The sequence below is a fragment of the Pteropus alecto genome, unplaced genomic scaffold (assembly GCF_000325575.1).
Source record: "Pteropus alecto unplaced genomic scaffold, ASM32557v1 scaffold185, whole genome shotgun sequence".
NCBI classification, from domain to species: Eukaryota; Metazoa; Chordata; class Mammalia; order Chiroptera; family Pteropodidae; genus Pteropus; species Pteropus alecto.
In genome coordinates this window covers 11555513-11572197 of record NW_006438088.1, presented here as the reverse complement: position 1 = coordinate 11572197, position 16685 = coordinate 11555513, and the positions used below count along the sequence as shown (strand labels likewise).

At 39.9% G+C, this 16685-nt stretch overlaps 1 protein-coding gene across 1 annotated transcript in view; it reads right to left on the bottom strand.

Annotated features, from left to right (window-relative positions):
• Window positions 1-15225, bottom strand: part of SLC2A12 (solute carrier family 2 member 12) — a 46078-nt gene extending 30853 nt beyond the window's left edge. Inside the window, exon 1 of the mRNA XM_006915399.2 lies at window positions 14931-15225. Within this exon, the coding sequence (XP_006915461.1) occupies window positions 14931-15048 (118 nt within the window). The 5' untranslated portion in view covers window positions 15049-15225. The remainder of the gene's footprint in view (window positions 1-14930) is intronic.
• Between the last annotated feature and the right edge of the window lie 1460 nt (window positions 15226-16685).

Below are 16685 nucleotides of genomic sequence, written 5' to 3'. Positions count from 1 at the left end.
TATCTAGAATTTAAATGAGGGGCTTGGCCTATGATAAGAGTTATCACCAGGAATCATGTTTTACCTGCCTGCGTGTCAGGGTAAACTAATAATGGCTGAACATGTGCTCTCCCTGCAATTGCTTTCTGAAGCCCCAAGGTTCCTTACCTCATCCCTAGTCCAAAATGTCATCTGTACCTTAATTTCCCTTTCTGTCTCTGAACCTCTCATTTGCTCATGTATGTGGAGTTCCCATACATATGTATGTAATTCAATTTGGTTATTTTCTCTTGCTAATCTGTCTCACGACTATTTCATTATTAGACAAGCAGAAAGAACTTTGAGAGTTTTTCCCTCCTGTCAACTTCCATCACAGGTAATTTTCCTAGTGCTATTTTACCACATAAAAACAGTGAAAAGAGGCATAAAGAGTGGGCTTTTCCTGTGTCTACTTTTTTGGCTGATGGTGACAGAAGCAAGATGTTCTCCTGTGAATGCCAGAAAGTAAAGAGAACTTTCCTAAGAAATCTGGCAGTGAACAGGAGGAAAGAGAGAGGATATGGCAAGAAAATGGGGTTTATGTTTGCCTGAACATGGATGGAGAAATCTGGGTTAGCCGAGTGGACGGAGGAGAAGCAGTCAGTGCTAAAGGAGAGAGTAGGGGGAGGAATCCTAATTAGTGTCTTTTCAAAGAAACACCCAGCCCTGAAGTCAGGCTGCACTTAACGTTCAGATGAAGTTTTGCTTCCCCAGCCATTTTGCTCGTGGCCTGGCTTCACAGCGGCTCTTCCTTGACATCCCTGCGGTCCTCAAAAGTGCCAAAGGGATTTCCCAGGCTTTTGCAAACATCACAGAAGTGGCAACTATCTGGAGACTGGCAACTGGTCCCCAAGACCTGTTGGGTCATACCTACCCTCCGTATTGCTGCTTTGCTAGAAGAACAGCAGTGTTCTTTTTGATGCAATGACGATTCTTTAATAAGATAATAAAGTAAAACCATTCTTATCAAAGATGTGATCACAACCAGGAGGCTTTATGCAAAGCAGAGTGCTGAGACCTTCATGAGGGCGCAAAGGACAGCCCAATAGGCCATGAGACTGCAGCCACTGCTACAATAGCTGCATTGTCTGCCCAGCTCACGGTCACTCGGATGAAACCACAACTGACTGGCGCAAAATGAAACACTCCATTTTTCCACAATATTTGAGTTTCTGCCTGCTTTCTTTTTTCCTTTCTTCCCACTTGCCTATTATAGCGTATGTACATAATGAACACACAATAAACACTTGCCGGCTGACTAAACCCTACAACAGAATGAAAAGCATGCATACACAGGTTTTTCTTGGCAGGTGGCCAGGTAATTATACAGCTTGACAAACTGAATGCTTCACAAATTTAAAAGATCTCCTATTTCTTCTTTTGCCAAGAAAAACTTGCAGTGTTCCCCAAATGGCCTTGCAGTTGTGGTCTCCCCTTTCTCTGCTCCTTTCTCCTAAATACCAACCCATCTTTCAAAACCTATCCCAAGTGCCACCTCCCCGACGATGACCACCCTGCCCTGCCTTATTCTGCCATTTCACCCCTGGCCCCTTTGTGCTTCCCCATGCACAGAATGTGTGTATTCAGGACACTGGTCACATTTTAAGGAATTTATTTACTTACCTGTTTTGTCTTCCCCTGTTAGACTGAAAGTTCTTTGAAGCCAAGAACTTTGTTTTACTTATATCCATATTCTCACATGTAGTCTTTGGCACAAGGTAAACACTCAAGAAATGTTTGTTGAGTGAATGAAGAAATGAATGAATGATAGTAGCATTCCAGAATAGCTACCCTTGGTCCTTTCCTCCCCACAGTTTTGTCAGCAGGCTAAGGTTAAAACCCAGTATAACTTCATGGTTAGTAGCTAGAACTTTCTATTATTTATATTTATATTTATATTTTTACATAAACAATTCACATTTGAACAGCATACTGTCAACATTTCTGTAAAGCTCTCGGCACAATTATTAGCCTGTCAACATGAAAACCATTACATACACCATAAAGTGTTTTGTTGTTCCTCATATATTTATATTTTATTAAATATCAGCCCAGTGCATGGACTCATTCTTTGGTTAATCACACTCAGTGTTTAGTGGTCCCCTTTCAGTGGACCAGGGTTTCAGATCCCACTGCAGTCTCCAGGGACCAGTTCTTCAGCTCATTCAGACTACCTGCTGTTTCTGGAAAATGCTGTGCGCCTTCCCAGACTTGTGCTTCTCATCATGCTGTTCCCCCTCACAGCATGTCCTCGCTCTTACTTCAGAGTCTAGGGAAACCTGACTTATCTTTGAAGATCCAGCTCAAATAACCCTTTCTTTACAAAACCTTTCCAGACTCCCTCTCTTTGGCATTAATCTTTCTTCCCTCTCTTGCCTTTGCAGCCAGGGCTTTATAGCGCCCCGGACTGTGTTAATCGTACCTGCTTCTGCCGTAGATTGGGAATGCCTTGAGAACAGGAGTGTCTGTATCAGGGGGGCCTACACAGTGCCCGACACAAGAGCTCAGCAGATGCTATTGTGGACCCTAGGAAGGAGGGGAGCTGGCTTAGCCAGAAAGCTTCCTCACACGGTCTCCCAGAGGGCATGTCCCATGGAGAGTTGAAGTGTGGTGTTTCCAACAGCTGTCAAAGGTCCCAGATGCTGCCTCTTGGCCCTGAACCACATGTGGTTCCCCCTGTGGTGGTAAATATTGGGCTCGAGCCCAATATTTGTCTGACCACTACCCGCCCCCGCTCCCCTGTACATGAATCCTCTCTTTAGCATATGATGAAACAGACCAAGAGAAAAATCTGGCCTCTCTCTATCTCTACTATTCTTTGATCTTTCTCAGACAAAAAAAAAAAAATAGGAATTTTGTTTTCTTTCTTTTTTATTTTCTTTCTTTTTTATTTTCCCAATCTTAGGTTTGATCTTCTCCAAATTCTATCGGCTAGGGAGGCATAAAGAGAGGACAGTTTTAAAATTGGCACATTAGCAGTTCCCTGCATATTGTTTTGTTTTTCTGGGTGATTACATGTATGACTTTCATTCTTTTCTTTCTTTCTTTCTGCTCTTTCTTCTTTTCCTCCTTCAATGTAAAACTTTCTTGGGGAAACAAGTCTTGGTGCTTGTTTCTTCTAAGTTTTTCTGCAACTAGTTGAGTTCTTCTACTGTGAAAAGATTTCTTCTAGCATTTCGGTCCTCCCCCCCAGCCACCATCATTTTAGGAATAATTTGTTATGTACTGCTTATGTATATTTATTTTCTCTCTCACGTCTATCTCCTCGCCCTTTCTATGTATATTGAGAATAGCTTCTCATATTTATCCCCCACATCACAGATTTCAGATAATAACTCTGCTTTTTCAGTGTTATCTCCTCACACTCTTTGCATGTCTTACATAGGTCTACTAGTATCTTCGTTCCCAGCCAGCTCCGGCTTTACCTCACTTTACTCTTGTCGTTAGATTGTCCTAGTCCTCTTTGTTCAGAGTCCATTTTTAAAAGATTATACAGAACAGAAATCGGAGGCTTTACAAAATGTAGGTCCTGTAATAAGAACTTGTCTAAGGCATGCAGTGCCTTTGTATTTAAAATGTACTTGGCAATGACCAGATTCGCTGCGTTCTTTATCCAGCCCCACACGTCAGTGATAGTTTTGATCGCAAGGAACCGAAAACCTGACAAACAAGGGCTTAAAACATCATAGCATTGAATGTTTAATTAGCAAGGAGACCACGCCGAGTTTGGTGTCTCCAAGAATTCACATCTATCCTTCTGTTCCTGCCACCTCGAGGGTTGGCTTTTGTCCAGACTTGTGCGAGGTGGCTGCCACAGCTCCAGGCATAAGATTCTCTCACAGCCAGATTTGAAGGCAAGAGACAACGGAAGCAGGCTCAGGGCAAACCCCTTTTCTTTCATTGAGGAGGGAACTTTACACAGCACCTTGGAAGATGATGAGGTTCAAGACACGCTGTTCCAAAATATGGCACCTTGGCATATTGCATATTTTAAGCCGAAGGAGTCTGAGAAAATGGCAGAAGCAAGAGGGTCCCTCTGACCTTCCCCTCACTCTCCCCCCTGAAGCAGGTCATAAAAACTTGTGAGAGGTGCCTTCCCTATACCAGGAGGAAAGGAGCACGCTTATCTCCAAAGAGAGGCCAAGAAGAATGTGAACAAACAGGCCTTGCTAAGTTTCCCCCAGTTTTCCACACTTACCTCATACTCCTTCTCTATCATATTTCTACATCAAACCTGGCATAAAAATACTGAGGTTTAACTGTTTCTTTGCATCTTCATTTCCTTATGAAGGCTCCCATGTCTCGTGAAACTTGCATTAAATAAATTTGTATGCTTTTCTCCTGTAATCTGTCTTTGTCAGCTTAATTTTCAGACCCAGCCTGAGATCCCAAGAGGATTGAGGAAAACTTTTTTCCTCCCTTACAAAGTTACCCTAATGTTTCATTGACCAGAACCAATGGGATCTGTGGTCAAACTTGGCTGCAAGAGAGACTGAGAAGTGAGGATCTGAATCTTTTAGTTCCCCAGATAGGAAAGGCAGAGTATTAAGAGGGAGCTGGAATTGCTGTTAGGTTGGCAGTGTCTGATCTCATTCTAGCCACCTGGTTGCAACCTCTCAGACCTGGAGGAGCAACTGATGTGCAGAGCTGCTAGGCAGATTTCTGACGCCAAGAAGTTATTTTTCTGGTGTGGCTCCATTGAACTGAGAAAGGAATTTTTTTGGTTCCCTGACTATGAATAAGGGAAATCATTCCTGTATTATTGAAAGCAGTCTGTAGGGCTTTGCTTGTCAAAAACAGTACGTGCAAAACTACAACTTCTAGATTGCACCATTCCAGTGGCTCCTCTAGGCTTTGTCCCTTCTTACACTGATTTCATGCCCCAAAATGCAATGAGCACTGTCTTTCCTATCTAGCTCGAAGTTGTCGAAATCTTAGAAACTGTAGCCCCTGAAAAAATATAGGAAGAGAAATAATAATGGCAGGAAGGGATGGGAAGAATTGCATTGTGGAGCAAAAACTGGCCCTCTGAAAAAGCAGCTCCAAAGGCTGTGAAGTCTTCTCTGTCTCTGGAAAGTGACAATTCTCTCCTTGAGGGATGTACAGTTAAAGTCTGTGGAAATCTAACATTTTACTGACCAATTTTATACATTAGGCCCATGTTTACATTTTATTTAAGGTTAAGTCTCAACTCATTGACGAATATATCTGGCTTTAATGCTTCTGTAGTTGTATATCTCTTTCAGTGTTTTTGTGGAGATTTTCAATAGATAATAGGAGTGAATCTGATGAGCAAACCGGCAAACCTCTTACCTAGAGACTGGGATGTCTCTACGATGGAGGTTCTCAATGTGTGAGAGATGTGGTGAACTATGGACATTTAAAAATTGACAAGGTCTTTAAAAAGGATCCTCATCCCATCAATGATCATTGACTGCTGGGAAAAGTAACATACATATCTGTATGGCAAGATTTTAAACATATGTAGATGTGATAAACGTTTTTTAAATTCTAAGAGCTTTTCTATTTTAAAAGGAGTTCGTGTACTCAGAAATGGTTATGAATCATCCTTAGTGCTTTTTAATTTCTTTATTTAGGGATATAAAATAGGAAGAAAAGAAATAATATTATAAAGCCTGTGGCTGTAAAGCTCTTAGAAAGAGCACTTTATTTACTAAAAATAAATACCTGGATGGCCACCCAAGTATTAGGGGAGAAGCCCATAGGGCATGTTGACAATATACAGGCAGACTATGAGAAAGAGAAAGAGGAGAAAAGAGTGAGATGTTTTATATAATATAAAGGGAGAATTTTGACGTGTGTGTGTGTGTGTGTGTGTGTGTGTGTGTGTGTGTGTGTGTGACAGAGAGAGAGAGAGAGAGAGCGAGAGAGAGAGGGAGAGATACCTAAAAGAGCCCAGAAATAGGAGAAATGGAAGAAAATGTCAGGACAGGTTGTCAAGCTGCAGAGGATGGGGACGGGGAGAGAACATAAGGGACCAATAGGGCAAAAGATCTGTGGGCTTTAGAAATTTTTGGTTTACAAGAAATTCCCTATGGTGGATTTGACAAGATTTTAAGAAAGAGCCCATTCCTTTTCAAATCATCAGCAAAATCTACAAAAGCTGTGTGAATGGGACTTGAGTACATGAAGGAAAAGGGGCTGTAATCCCTGTATGGATTGGAGCAGGAATTAGAGAAAAGACTAGCTGCAAGAAGTGAGGGGCAAGAATCCAGTGGAAACAGGAAGTTGGTGCAAGAAGCAATGAGAATCATAAGGATAGGAGCAGGACCGAGGAGCAAGGAGGCATGCAGATTTAATCTTACGGGAGCCGAAGCTATTTTTATTTAAATAACAAGAGAATGAGGACCCCATAAAGTTAGAGGCTTTGGAGACATGCAAGTGAGGTTTTCCAAGACTCCCTGATTCTGTCACCACTACCATTATTTTCAGAAACTTTCTTTATTTCTCTTAAACTGATATGGTCTCTTTCTAAGAATTCCTCCTCTCATGGTACTTAGCATAAAAAGGTTCATGATATTGTTCTTGCTTCCGTCTTCAGATTCTTTTGTCATTTTCCTTCCCCCTTCTGCGCTCTCAACATACAAAAATATTTGCATTCCCTGAAAGTGCCATTCTCTCTTCTCCAAAGGTGTATACAAGATAATTTCTCTACTTAGAATGCTCTCTGTAAAACTTAATTATACCTTTTTTCTTTTTTTTTTGGAATTTTTATAAAAATTTATTGGAGCCAAAAAGAGTATGCACCTGGAAGCAAGATTTCAACAGACTGAGAAAAATGCTTCTCAGTTCTACTTTTGTGACTCTTGACTCAGCTGAGCCACACTATCTTCCAGAATCCTTCAAATGTGGCTGAGCTACCCCATGAGCACTACCGTAGTATTACGTATATCTGCCCACCTCTTCCAAAGTAAGCATCTTGATCTCTGTTTTTCTCCATCGATTGCTAATAAGCATCTGCATTGCTTGGGTGTCTCTTGTTCACTAGTGGACCCAGAGTTTAGCATCCTGCGTGAACCCCAGTAGACATTCAAAATTTGTTAAATAATTGTCTTGTAGTTATTTAGATTCTTATCTTTCTGATGAGTTGGTAAAATCTACGGACATGAATAACATCTTAGATTTTTTTTTTTTACCCTGAAGCATCCAGCACTGTGCTTCTCAATAAGTATTGCTGAATTAAAATGCTCCTTAGTTCAGCTCAACAACACTTCTTCACTTATTTGTTCATTTAACAATTCAACATGTACTGTGTGTCAGCACTGCATTGGGCACAGATGGTAGGCAGGTTCTTCCTGGTGAACAGCAGAGTCAGCAGGGTATTCACTGTGAGCACTATGTTGAGACATTTCCTAGGTTACATCTGGATTTGATGGCCCAAGATGATGGCACTTGGGCTACATGCATGTGATCCCTGACGGAAATACAGAGAAGAGGCATAGTTTTTGCCTTTTATAAACTGCACAGTACTACAGTACTTTGCAAGCACCTGCAGTCAGCTCAGAACTCTGATAGGTACAAGAATACATATTTTATCTGGGAACTTATAAACTTACAGAAAAAAATACATTACATGTAAAATTAGGAAATTAGCTAAAATCGAATGCAATAGAGTTCTGACATGAGTATAAATGGGTACCCAAATTCACAGAACTGAGCAGGAAGTAGAGACATCAGTGCTGGATGGTATTGCTGGTCAAGTGGGCAAAACCTTGGACTGGATTTAGCATACTGAGGTTCAGATCTCTGTGCTGCCACCTATTACCCATGCTACCTGGAGGAAGTCACTTTGCTTTTCTATAGGAGGCTTAATGGTAAAGGTACAGTCTGGAGTCAGAGTGCCTGATTATTTACCAGCTAGACTTGTCCCTTAATCTTTCTGTTCCCCTGTATCCTCATTCATAAGATAAAGACAATATTAACTACTTCATAAAGTTGTTATGAGAATAAATTAGACAGAAATTCACAGTAGTATTTAGTAAATGTTATTTGTTGTTCTGCTAGCCTCAGTTTCCTTATCTGTGAACTGGAGGTAATATTATCTCATTGAGTTGTTGTAAAGATAAGAAGGAATAGTGATAATGGAAGCTCTTGGCCCACAATAATCATTCAACAAAGATATTTTTTAGTCTGAGTGATGGGGTAAAATCTCCATAACAGGGAAGTAAAACTTTGAAACAGTCTCTCTTACTGATAGCAAAGGAAGTAAAAAGATACCTTGTTTCCAGCATAACAGTTATGCCTTTCTATAAATTCTTGAATTCTTTTGTTTTTGACAGTAGCTACACAACTGGGCCTACAGCATGAAACAGTCTTCCTGTGATTTTGCCTTGAGGTGTCTACAGTTTTGTTTTCCAATGGAAATACAAAAATTCATCAGGTTGGGGATGCTGTTTCAACAAACAAATTGATTCTAATTACAACTTTCCCCTCTATTCTTAAAAAAACCTTACACATCTGAAGCTGAGATGCTATTTCAGGCCGGTTGCTAAATTCGCATTGCACATAGCTCCTGACTCCAACTTTCACAAAGTGTGGCAACAGGTGCACACAGGAGCAAAACAGTTTGGACAAAATAATATGGACATAGTTAACAGTTCCAGAGCTTAATAGAATCAGGTAGACCTGAATCCTAAGTGTTTCTGAGAGACAATTACTTCCAAGAGAAGCACAATTTAATAGTTCAAAGGTAAATTATATTTGATTTTCTTAAGGAAAAGCACTCTTAAAAGTCAAAAGAAGGTCTGCATTTTTCTCCTTGATATTTTGGCAGGACAGTATAAAGTGAGTCATTGTTCAAAAAGAATGATAGCTCCTAAAATTAGAATAATGAGATAAATTATTTTAGTCTTACTATTACTTCTATTTAAGTTGTGTAGAAAAATTATATCATTGAGGCATAGCCAGTTAGCAAATGCATGAATGTGCTGTGACACCGGAAGGAAAATGATAACCACTGAGCCAAAATTAAGTAAAACAAATTAAAAAAAAAAAAAGTATGATTTTTATGATTTACTATAAGGCAATATATTTGACTCGAAGTTTCAGCCGAGAAGTATTTGGGAGATTCAGGTTCTGCACCTTTAACTGAGATTGGGTACTTTCTGAGAGAAGATGGGATGAGAAATCTTATCTGGTATTTGGTCTGAAGGGAAGCAGAATTTAGTACTCCAAAGTAGGCTTTTTGGGATATTAACGGTTTTAAGCTGGTTATTTTTAAGAAAAGAAAGACTCAGGAAAAACTTTGATCTTGCTCTTAACTTCTTTAAGAAATTTAGACAGAGGGTCTGCTCCAGGAAGAGAGAGACCATCATTGGCAACAATCATTTACTAGGAACTAGGTATGATCGGGAAGGACCTAGCAAGGCCCCTTTAATCAAAGTCCTCTCTTGTGTCCCACTGATACACATGGCTCAGCGAACATTTATTAACTAAACATTTGCTTTTCCATCTCCAGATGAATTGTCTTATTGCCCTATGATGTCCCAAACCACGACACCTCTCTTCTTCTTAGCTCAAGATGGCATATAAGCCTTAACTGCTTGATCTGTCTCCGGTCTCATATTCTTATGGGACCCCTGTATATATATATATATGTAATAAATACATATTAATATATGTAATAAAATACATATGTAAAAATACATATGTATATGTGTAATAAATATATATGCAATAAATGTGACCATTTTCTCCTGTTAATCTGTCTCACATTCATTTGATTATTACTCTAGCCAGAATTTAGAAAAGTAGGAGGAAATTTATCTTTTTGCCCCACAGGTCAAATAGTTTTTTGGGAATAAGCCCATCCCAACTTTTCCTCTTTCTTACCACCATAACTTGGTGTCCTGTTACATGGCTTTCATTGCCTAATTTTATTCAATAACTCATCATCTTGGGGAAGACTGTTCATGAGAAAAAACATTGAACTAAGGTGCCCTGACTCTGCACCATTTAAGAATCTTATAAAACCAGTCTGAGTAAATAGCTGTCTCAGCTCTTAAAGCCCAAGCTAATTGAGCACTAATGGAGGGCGGTTTGGAGATCAGAACTTTTTCAACCCTGAAGCTAAAATAGTACGTCGGTTCCTCCTACTGAGAAAATGTTACCTACAAAACCAGCTTTAAGAACTAACTATTCTTAAATGAAAAATATAATCCTACACATCTACAGCAATTAAAAATTGCATTTTAAAATCAGCTGATTCACCTTCGATAAATATCTATAAATCAGTTTCCTCAGTCTGTTGTAGGGTGAATTCATTATATTTTGAGTTCTGTTTTTACCAGCTATATAAGCTCTAGACTACTAGAAAGTAGCCCCTTGAGAATTCATGAAAAATATGTCTCAAAGGCTGGCATTAAGGTTCTATCAGTTAACAGCAGGCATGTTCTTGGGATCTCTGAGCCTCAGCTCCTGCTCGCAGTCTTACCAGAGAGAAAGGTAATGTTTAAAATATTTACCAACTGGGACAGGAGCATTGACTTATCAGAATAGGCTTTGGCTATAAAAACAGTTTAAGTACACTGGTATCTGCCAGCTGATTTCTGTCACTCCAGATCAGCAGCATTGCTTGGTGGCATCTTGGCCTGGCTTCATCCATGTCTGCCAGGCCCTGCCACCGCAGGCTCCCACCGGTGTGTGTCTGCTGCCCAAGAGGTGGTCTCTGGCAAATGGCGATCTCTTTGGTGACATGATCTTAAAGGGGAACAAGAGCCTTTTAACCTTTTCCAGTTTGCCTTGAGAATACTCCCCAGCAGCACTGGCGCCTGCAGTGTTTACCCCAGTAACTCGTGAATTACAGTCCTAACCTTATCCCCAGAGTCTGCCACGAAATGTCTTGCTCTTATTATTATTTTCATATTGCTCTAGTATGTCGATAGTTTTTGGAAACAAATGACATCACTTTATTTGTAGCGTTCTGGTTTTAGTGGTTCGATCGCCAAAAATGTCAAATCCTGGAACGCATAGCATAGCATTCCTACGCTTGATGCTAAATGGACGCAGGCAGGGAGCCGCACTTTGTTTTTCTGAGCAGGAAGAAGGGTAAGATTTGGGTGCGCCAATCACCACCCAGACTTTGTGGTGAAACAGCTTCCACTAAGTTTGTTTAGAGCCTCCTTCCTTCCTAGATCTTGGAGAAGCTATTTGCCTGGACCTCATAGTCACAAAAAAAGCCTCAGTTATAGACAGACGTTGGATGTGATTTCCAAGGGAGGTTAAATGTACACTCAGAGACAGACAAGCTGACTGAAATGAAAGCAGAGATGGTTACATTTTTTTAAAATCTGGTCTTAACTGCACATAAAAGAGTTCATAGTCCCTCATAAATTCATATGTCTATAAATCCTGTCACTTCCTGTCAAGCTACACATAACATTTTTTTGTTATTGTTATCAGCCATTAATTTTTTAAATATACTTTTTAAAAACACGATAATTTTTGTCATGAGTTTTTCCACTTTACTTTTTAATATATGGAGAGCTCGAAAAAATGAGAATGACCCAGACCAAGGTCTTCCCAAAGTGACTGGTCTACTGTTAGAATTGCTGCTCTTGCAACTAAAGCTCTCTTATTAGGTCGAGCTGGTCGGCCTGACTTTCTCTTGGGGATAAGTTTCTTTCTCAAAGTCTCTTCAGTCTCTCTTACAATAGCCCTCCTCTCAGGCTGTCCAAGAAAGCCTGAGAAAGCTGGGCCTCACTGAATTCAAGGGGGTCAGATTAGGCTAAACCTGGGAGCCCAATAGTCAGTAGGGCACAGTAAATACGCCCCAAACAAACAAACGAACAAACAAACAAAAAGCAAGGCCTGCCTGACCAGAGTAGGGGTGGACCTGAGGTTTGCTCAGTGTGACCCCACTCAAGGAGCCTGCGAGGGCTGGGAGGGTGCAGATCTTCCCTTTCTCCGCCTCCCATCTTCCTACAAGAGCAGGCTGTGGTTACCTGTCTTACGTACTGACCACCTGCTCAGCTTCCATTTGTATAAAGTTCACAGCTTTAAACATTTGCGAACAACCGCCTCATTCATCTGATTAGCGGAAGAGTGCGTTTGTTAAATTTCAGACTGTGGCATCGGGGATTTAGCAGGGTCTCAGAGAACATGAAGTATAGCCCTTTCAGCTAAATGGGTGAGTCTGCTCCGAGTGATCTGGGTTCCAGTGTATTCGGCAGCTAGACCTGCAGAGTTGAGAACTTGCATTCATACAACGGATGCTGTTCTTGGTTTCTGACCTTTTGGGTAGATCCAAGAGGAAAAAGCAGTGCTGGTGGAGTTAGGGGGTACTTAAGGAAACTCTTCTCCAAGCCAGTTTTTTGAATCATGAAATTAGAAGAGCCTGGGAGACCCAGTGTCTGAGGTGGAGGAACAGGAATTAGGCCTTTAGGTCAGAGGCTGCTAGGATCAATTTTGCACCAGCCACTGCATGAACTTGGGCCAGCTATGCATCTCTGGCCTCATGTTCTCCTTGTGTGAGATGCTCCAGCAGTCTATGTTTCTCCTGTCACCTACATCTGTTGTTGGTTCCAGGCACCAGAATATCAAATTGAGCTCAACCCTGCCCTATGAGGTGAATTATAACATATCTACAAACACTGAAAAATTTGCTAAAAATGTACCCACTTTGAATCATAGATTTTTGAAATTGAATTTAAGTTCATTAGCTTTTAGTCATTGAAACAAAGCATTCTTTCCAGTTTAATAGGAATTGGCTGAGAAAGACCTGCCAACACTTTTCATTGCACACACTAGCATTAAGGGGGTGCAATCACAGATTTTAGGACTTTTGTTTTGTTTCATTTTTCAGTATCTCAAATGATTTAATTACCTTGTCCTAGGTTGTATAACTCATTCCTCTTTGTGCTTTAATTTTTTTTGATCTAGGACTATAGACAAACTTGCTATCTTCAAGTGTACAAATAGTATGATAAATTTTAAGCATATTTTAAATACATCGAATTTCCTGGATGAAACTTTGGAAGTTTAAAAATATAAAAAAAGTCAAAAGGAGTATTTGTCAAAAATTACTTCATTAAACCTCAACATCTTCATAAAATAGACTAAAATATAATCCCAACAGCAGAGTTCAATAACATAAAATGAGTCTGTACTATACCATATATATATAATGTATGTATGTACACACACACACACACACACACACACACACACACACACACAATTGCCTTGCCTTTGGATACTAAGATGTTTAAAACAACTTAAGAAAACTTACAAAGGTAACAATAAAAGGTTTGTATTTATCCGAATATAAACTATATGTAGCAAAAATCAAAGATGTATTCATTTAAAATTTTAGGGAAACATTTAAGGTTTTTCATAATCAGGTTCACTTAAAATTAAATGTAAACGATAACTTACGGTATTTATTTATTTATCATTTCTTTCCAACAGCATAAACAGTTGCACTTTAAGCAGAATTTTGTGCATGTATTCAACCTTTACAAACATACATACATCTTAAGATGCTTTGAGATAATTGTGAACTTGTGCAGTTTAATCTATTAAGAGTATACTGTGCTTTCAGAGCCATATCAAAATTCAATGGTCAATTTTTAATTGTTATCATAGAGGCCCCTCCAGGACAAAATTTTTCATCTTCTTTGTATCATTATCATTGTTAACATTTTTGTTGCTCTCACTAACTCACCTAGTCCTTCAGTTCAATCTTGCAGAAGTTTAGAGAGAAGAATTCTTTAAATCTTACCCTTTACCCCCAAATATAAGTTTCACTTGCCTGCGTTTAGACTGAGGGGCCAGAAAACACCATTAGAGAAATCTCTGCTTAAGAGAGGGTTAGCCTGTACTGAAAGATGACCCCAGGTATTATTCATTCTAGAAGAGGGGAAGAAAGAGAAGGCTAAGCAAGGAGCAAGACAGGGAAGAATGACAGCTTTTCAGTTCCTCAGGAGGTGCCACTCTGTGCCTCCATGAGAGAGGTCGTGGATTCAATTCTAAAATCGGACAAACCCACAATGCAAACGAAAGAATACAGATCTATTCTAAGGTGAAAGGTAAGTAAGTGCTTTTTGCATCATTTGATGTTTTTGATTATTCTTGAAATTCCAATATATCATCTGAGAATGTATTATGTGGCTAGGGAGAGCAGAGCTGAGGAAATCAGTAGGAAAGAGAATTATTTGTGTTTAATTTCATTTCATATTACCATTTCTGTCTATTCCTTTGAGGACAAACCAAATGAATAGAAATAGGCAGCTAAAAGCGTGCAATGTGTTTATGGGAATCGTGAATGTGGAAGTGAAGAAAAGCTTTTTGTTTAGCAAAGACAACTGAACCAAATGAAAACTTTTCCAAATTTCATCTCCCGAAGAAAAAGTACTAAACTTCAGCTTGAAAGACCAGTTTTAAAGAGAGCAGGAGCAAGGAAGCAGAGATTTTAGGTTCCAAATAAAGCTCCAATTCATTACAAACAGATGCTGGGAACTCAAAAACAAAGTTGTGTTCATTGATTATGTAACTAATAATTTTATGAAGCCTACTTAAAATATGGATTTTAAAAATGGTAATTATAATGTCTGCTTGTTACAGATTGTCCATTTGTGACAATAAATGCAAAAGTATGTGTGTGCGTGTGTGTGTGTGTGTGTTTATACATGTGAAAAAAAGATTATACATTATATTGTCAACACAATCAATGGGACCCAGTTTACCAGTAGTGGGAATTAGTCTTCACATTATAGCTCCTTGTCACTCCTCCCATGAGGTTCTGTCTCCTTCTCTCCGTGCACTTAGCACGCTCACGTGTACACACACACACAGACACACACGCACACAGACACACACACACACACACACGTGAGACACGAGTTCAGCTTGTTGCTCTAACCGGTCTCCCGGCCCCATCTGTCTCGCTTTACCTCTGGCCCACGGAGGATGCCGGCTGCCGCTGGCTCTGTCGCTGCCATCAAGGGGATCCGCTGGTATCCCCTTCGGGTTTAGCAGACTGGGGCCCTCTGTGTTTTCAACAGGTACCATGGTCACGTAGAAGTTACAGCAGTTCCCTCCGCACCAGACCACCCCGACTTCCCCTGCTGACAACAGTAGTCACTTTCCCCATGGTCGCATGCTAAAGAAGGTGAGGGGAAAAAAGAAGAAGAAAAAAACCCAAAACAACTTCAGGGCAAATCCAATGTGATTTGTGACCAACTTTGTTTCTATTTCCGAAGGCTTTGCCCTTTTCGGTGACACAGGCTGTTGCTATTCCAAGCAGCCTATCACAGGCAGTGGGAGGGCCATGTCTCCGAGGACTGTTTTTGCCTTCAGATGCAGAGTTGGAAGCAAGGGGTTAAAAGGCTTGGGAAAGAACTGGGAACCAACGGGCTCCGACTTTGCGTTTGACCATTAGCTAGGGGTGACGCTTGCATTCCTGTTTTTTTTTCCTTTGAAAGGAGGCAAAGAAAAGAAACATGCAGATTCAAACACTGGCTGAGAGTGAGGGCCCAGAATACTCACAGATGGTATCAGTTAATCTTGCAGAGAGAGGAACAATTTATGCCAAGACATACCAGAAGGAAAAGTGTGTCAATTTTTCAGCAAGACTGTTATTCCAAGAGTTGTGACACTTACCAGTTTACATAAAGCATAAAACATTTTTATTGTTTCAACCTGATTTTACTCTAGGTGAATGCCTTATATACTCTATCTCCCTCCAAGGCCTGTCAGACAAATCAAGGCCTGGCCCCAAGCATATACACACCCAAATGCATAGATTCTTTGGACTTCCTATACTCTGGGATTATAGCAAAGTAATCCAGTTTATTTATGCACAATTGTCTTTAAGACAGGAACCTACCCTTAATCTTCTACCAGGTTCTGTAATAGCCTGATTATAGGAGGAGGGTATTTTCAATTCCAAGAAGCCACACTAAATTGTGTGGGTATGGTGGTCACGTAAGGCTACCAGAAAGAGGATTTTTTCCCCTGATTTGTGAGGGCATTTATAGAAAATTTCTTACAGAGTTATGACAGTTTACCTTCAGCTTTGTATTTAGCAAATCGTATTTATTAAAAAATCTTGAGTGGAATTAGAAATTATTTTAGAAAACCATTCATTAGAAGTGAAAACTAAAATTTATGGAGCACTTATGTGCCAGAAACTGTGTTAAGGACATGAACTCAAATGATTCTTTTAGGAAAAACTTGCGAGGCAAGTACCCATTTAACAAAAGAGGATATGAAGGCTGAGTAAGTGGCCTAAGGTCTCACAGCTAGTCAGTGGCAGAGCCGAGACTATAAGCCAGGTAGTCTAATGCTGTAACTCTCCTATATCCTAAATTTCCAGCATTCTCCTTCTCTGATTTTCTTGGCTTCCTTCACTTTTAGCCCTTCTTGACTTGAAGAAGATGCCATGAAATATGGGTCCTAGTCATTCATCCGGACAGAGAAAAGAATTTGTGCTTATATAGGTATAAGTTGAACCACGGAGAACTCATTTTCTGCATTTTGGCTGAATTATAACACAGCTCTAAATTAATTTATCATTTATACATTTCTTTTACTCATCATTAGCTATTTCTATATTTTTCTTATCCTTCAGAGAATCAGGTAGCAAATGAAAACAAACCTGTAATAATTCAACTAGTATTTATAATGCACCTGTTTAATGTCTGCTG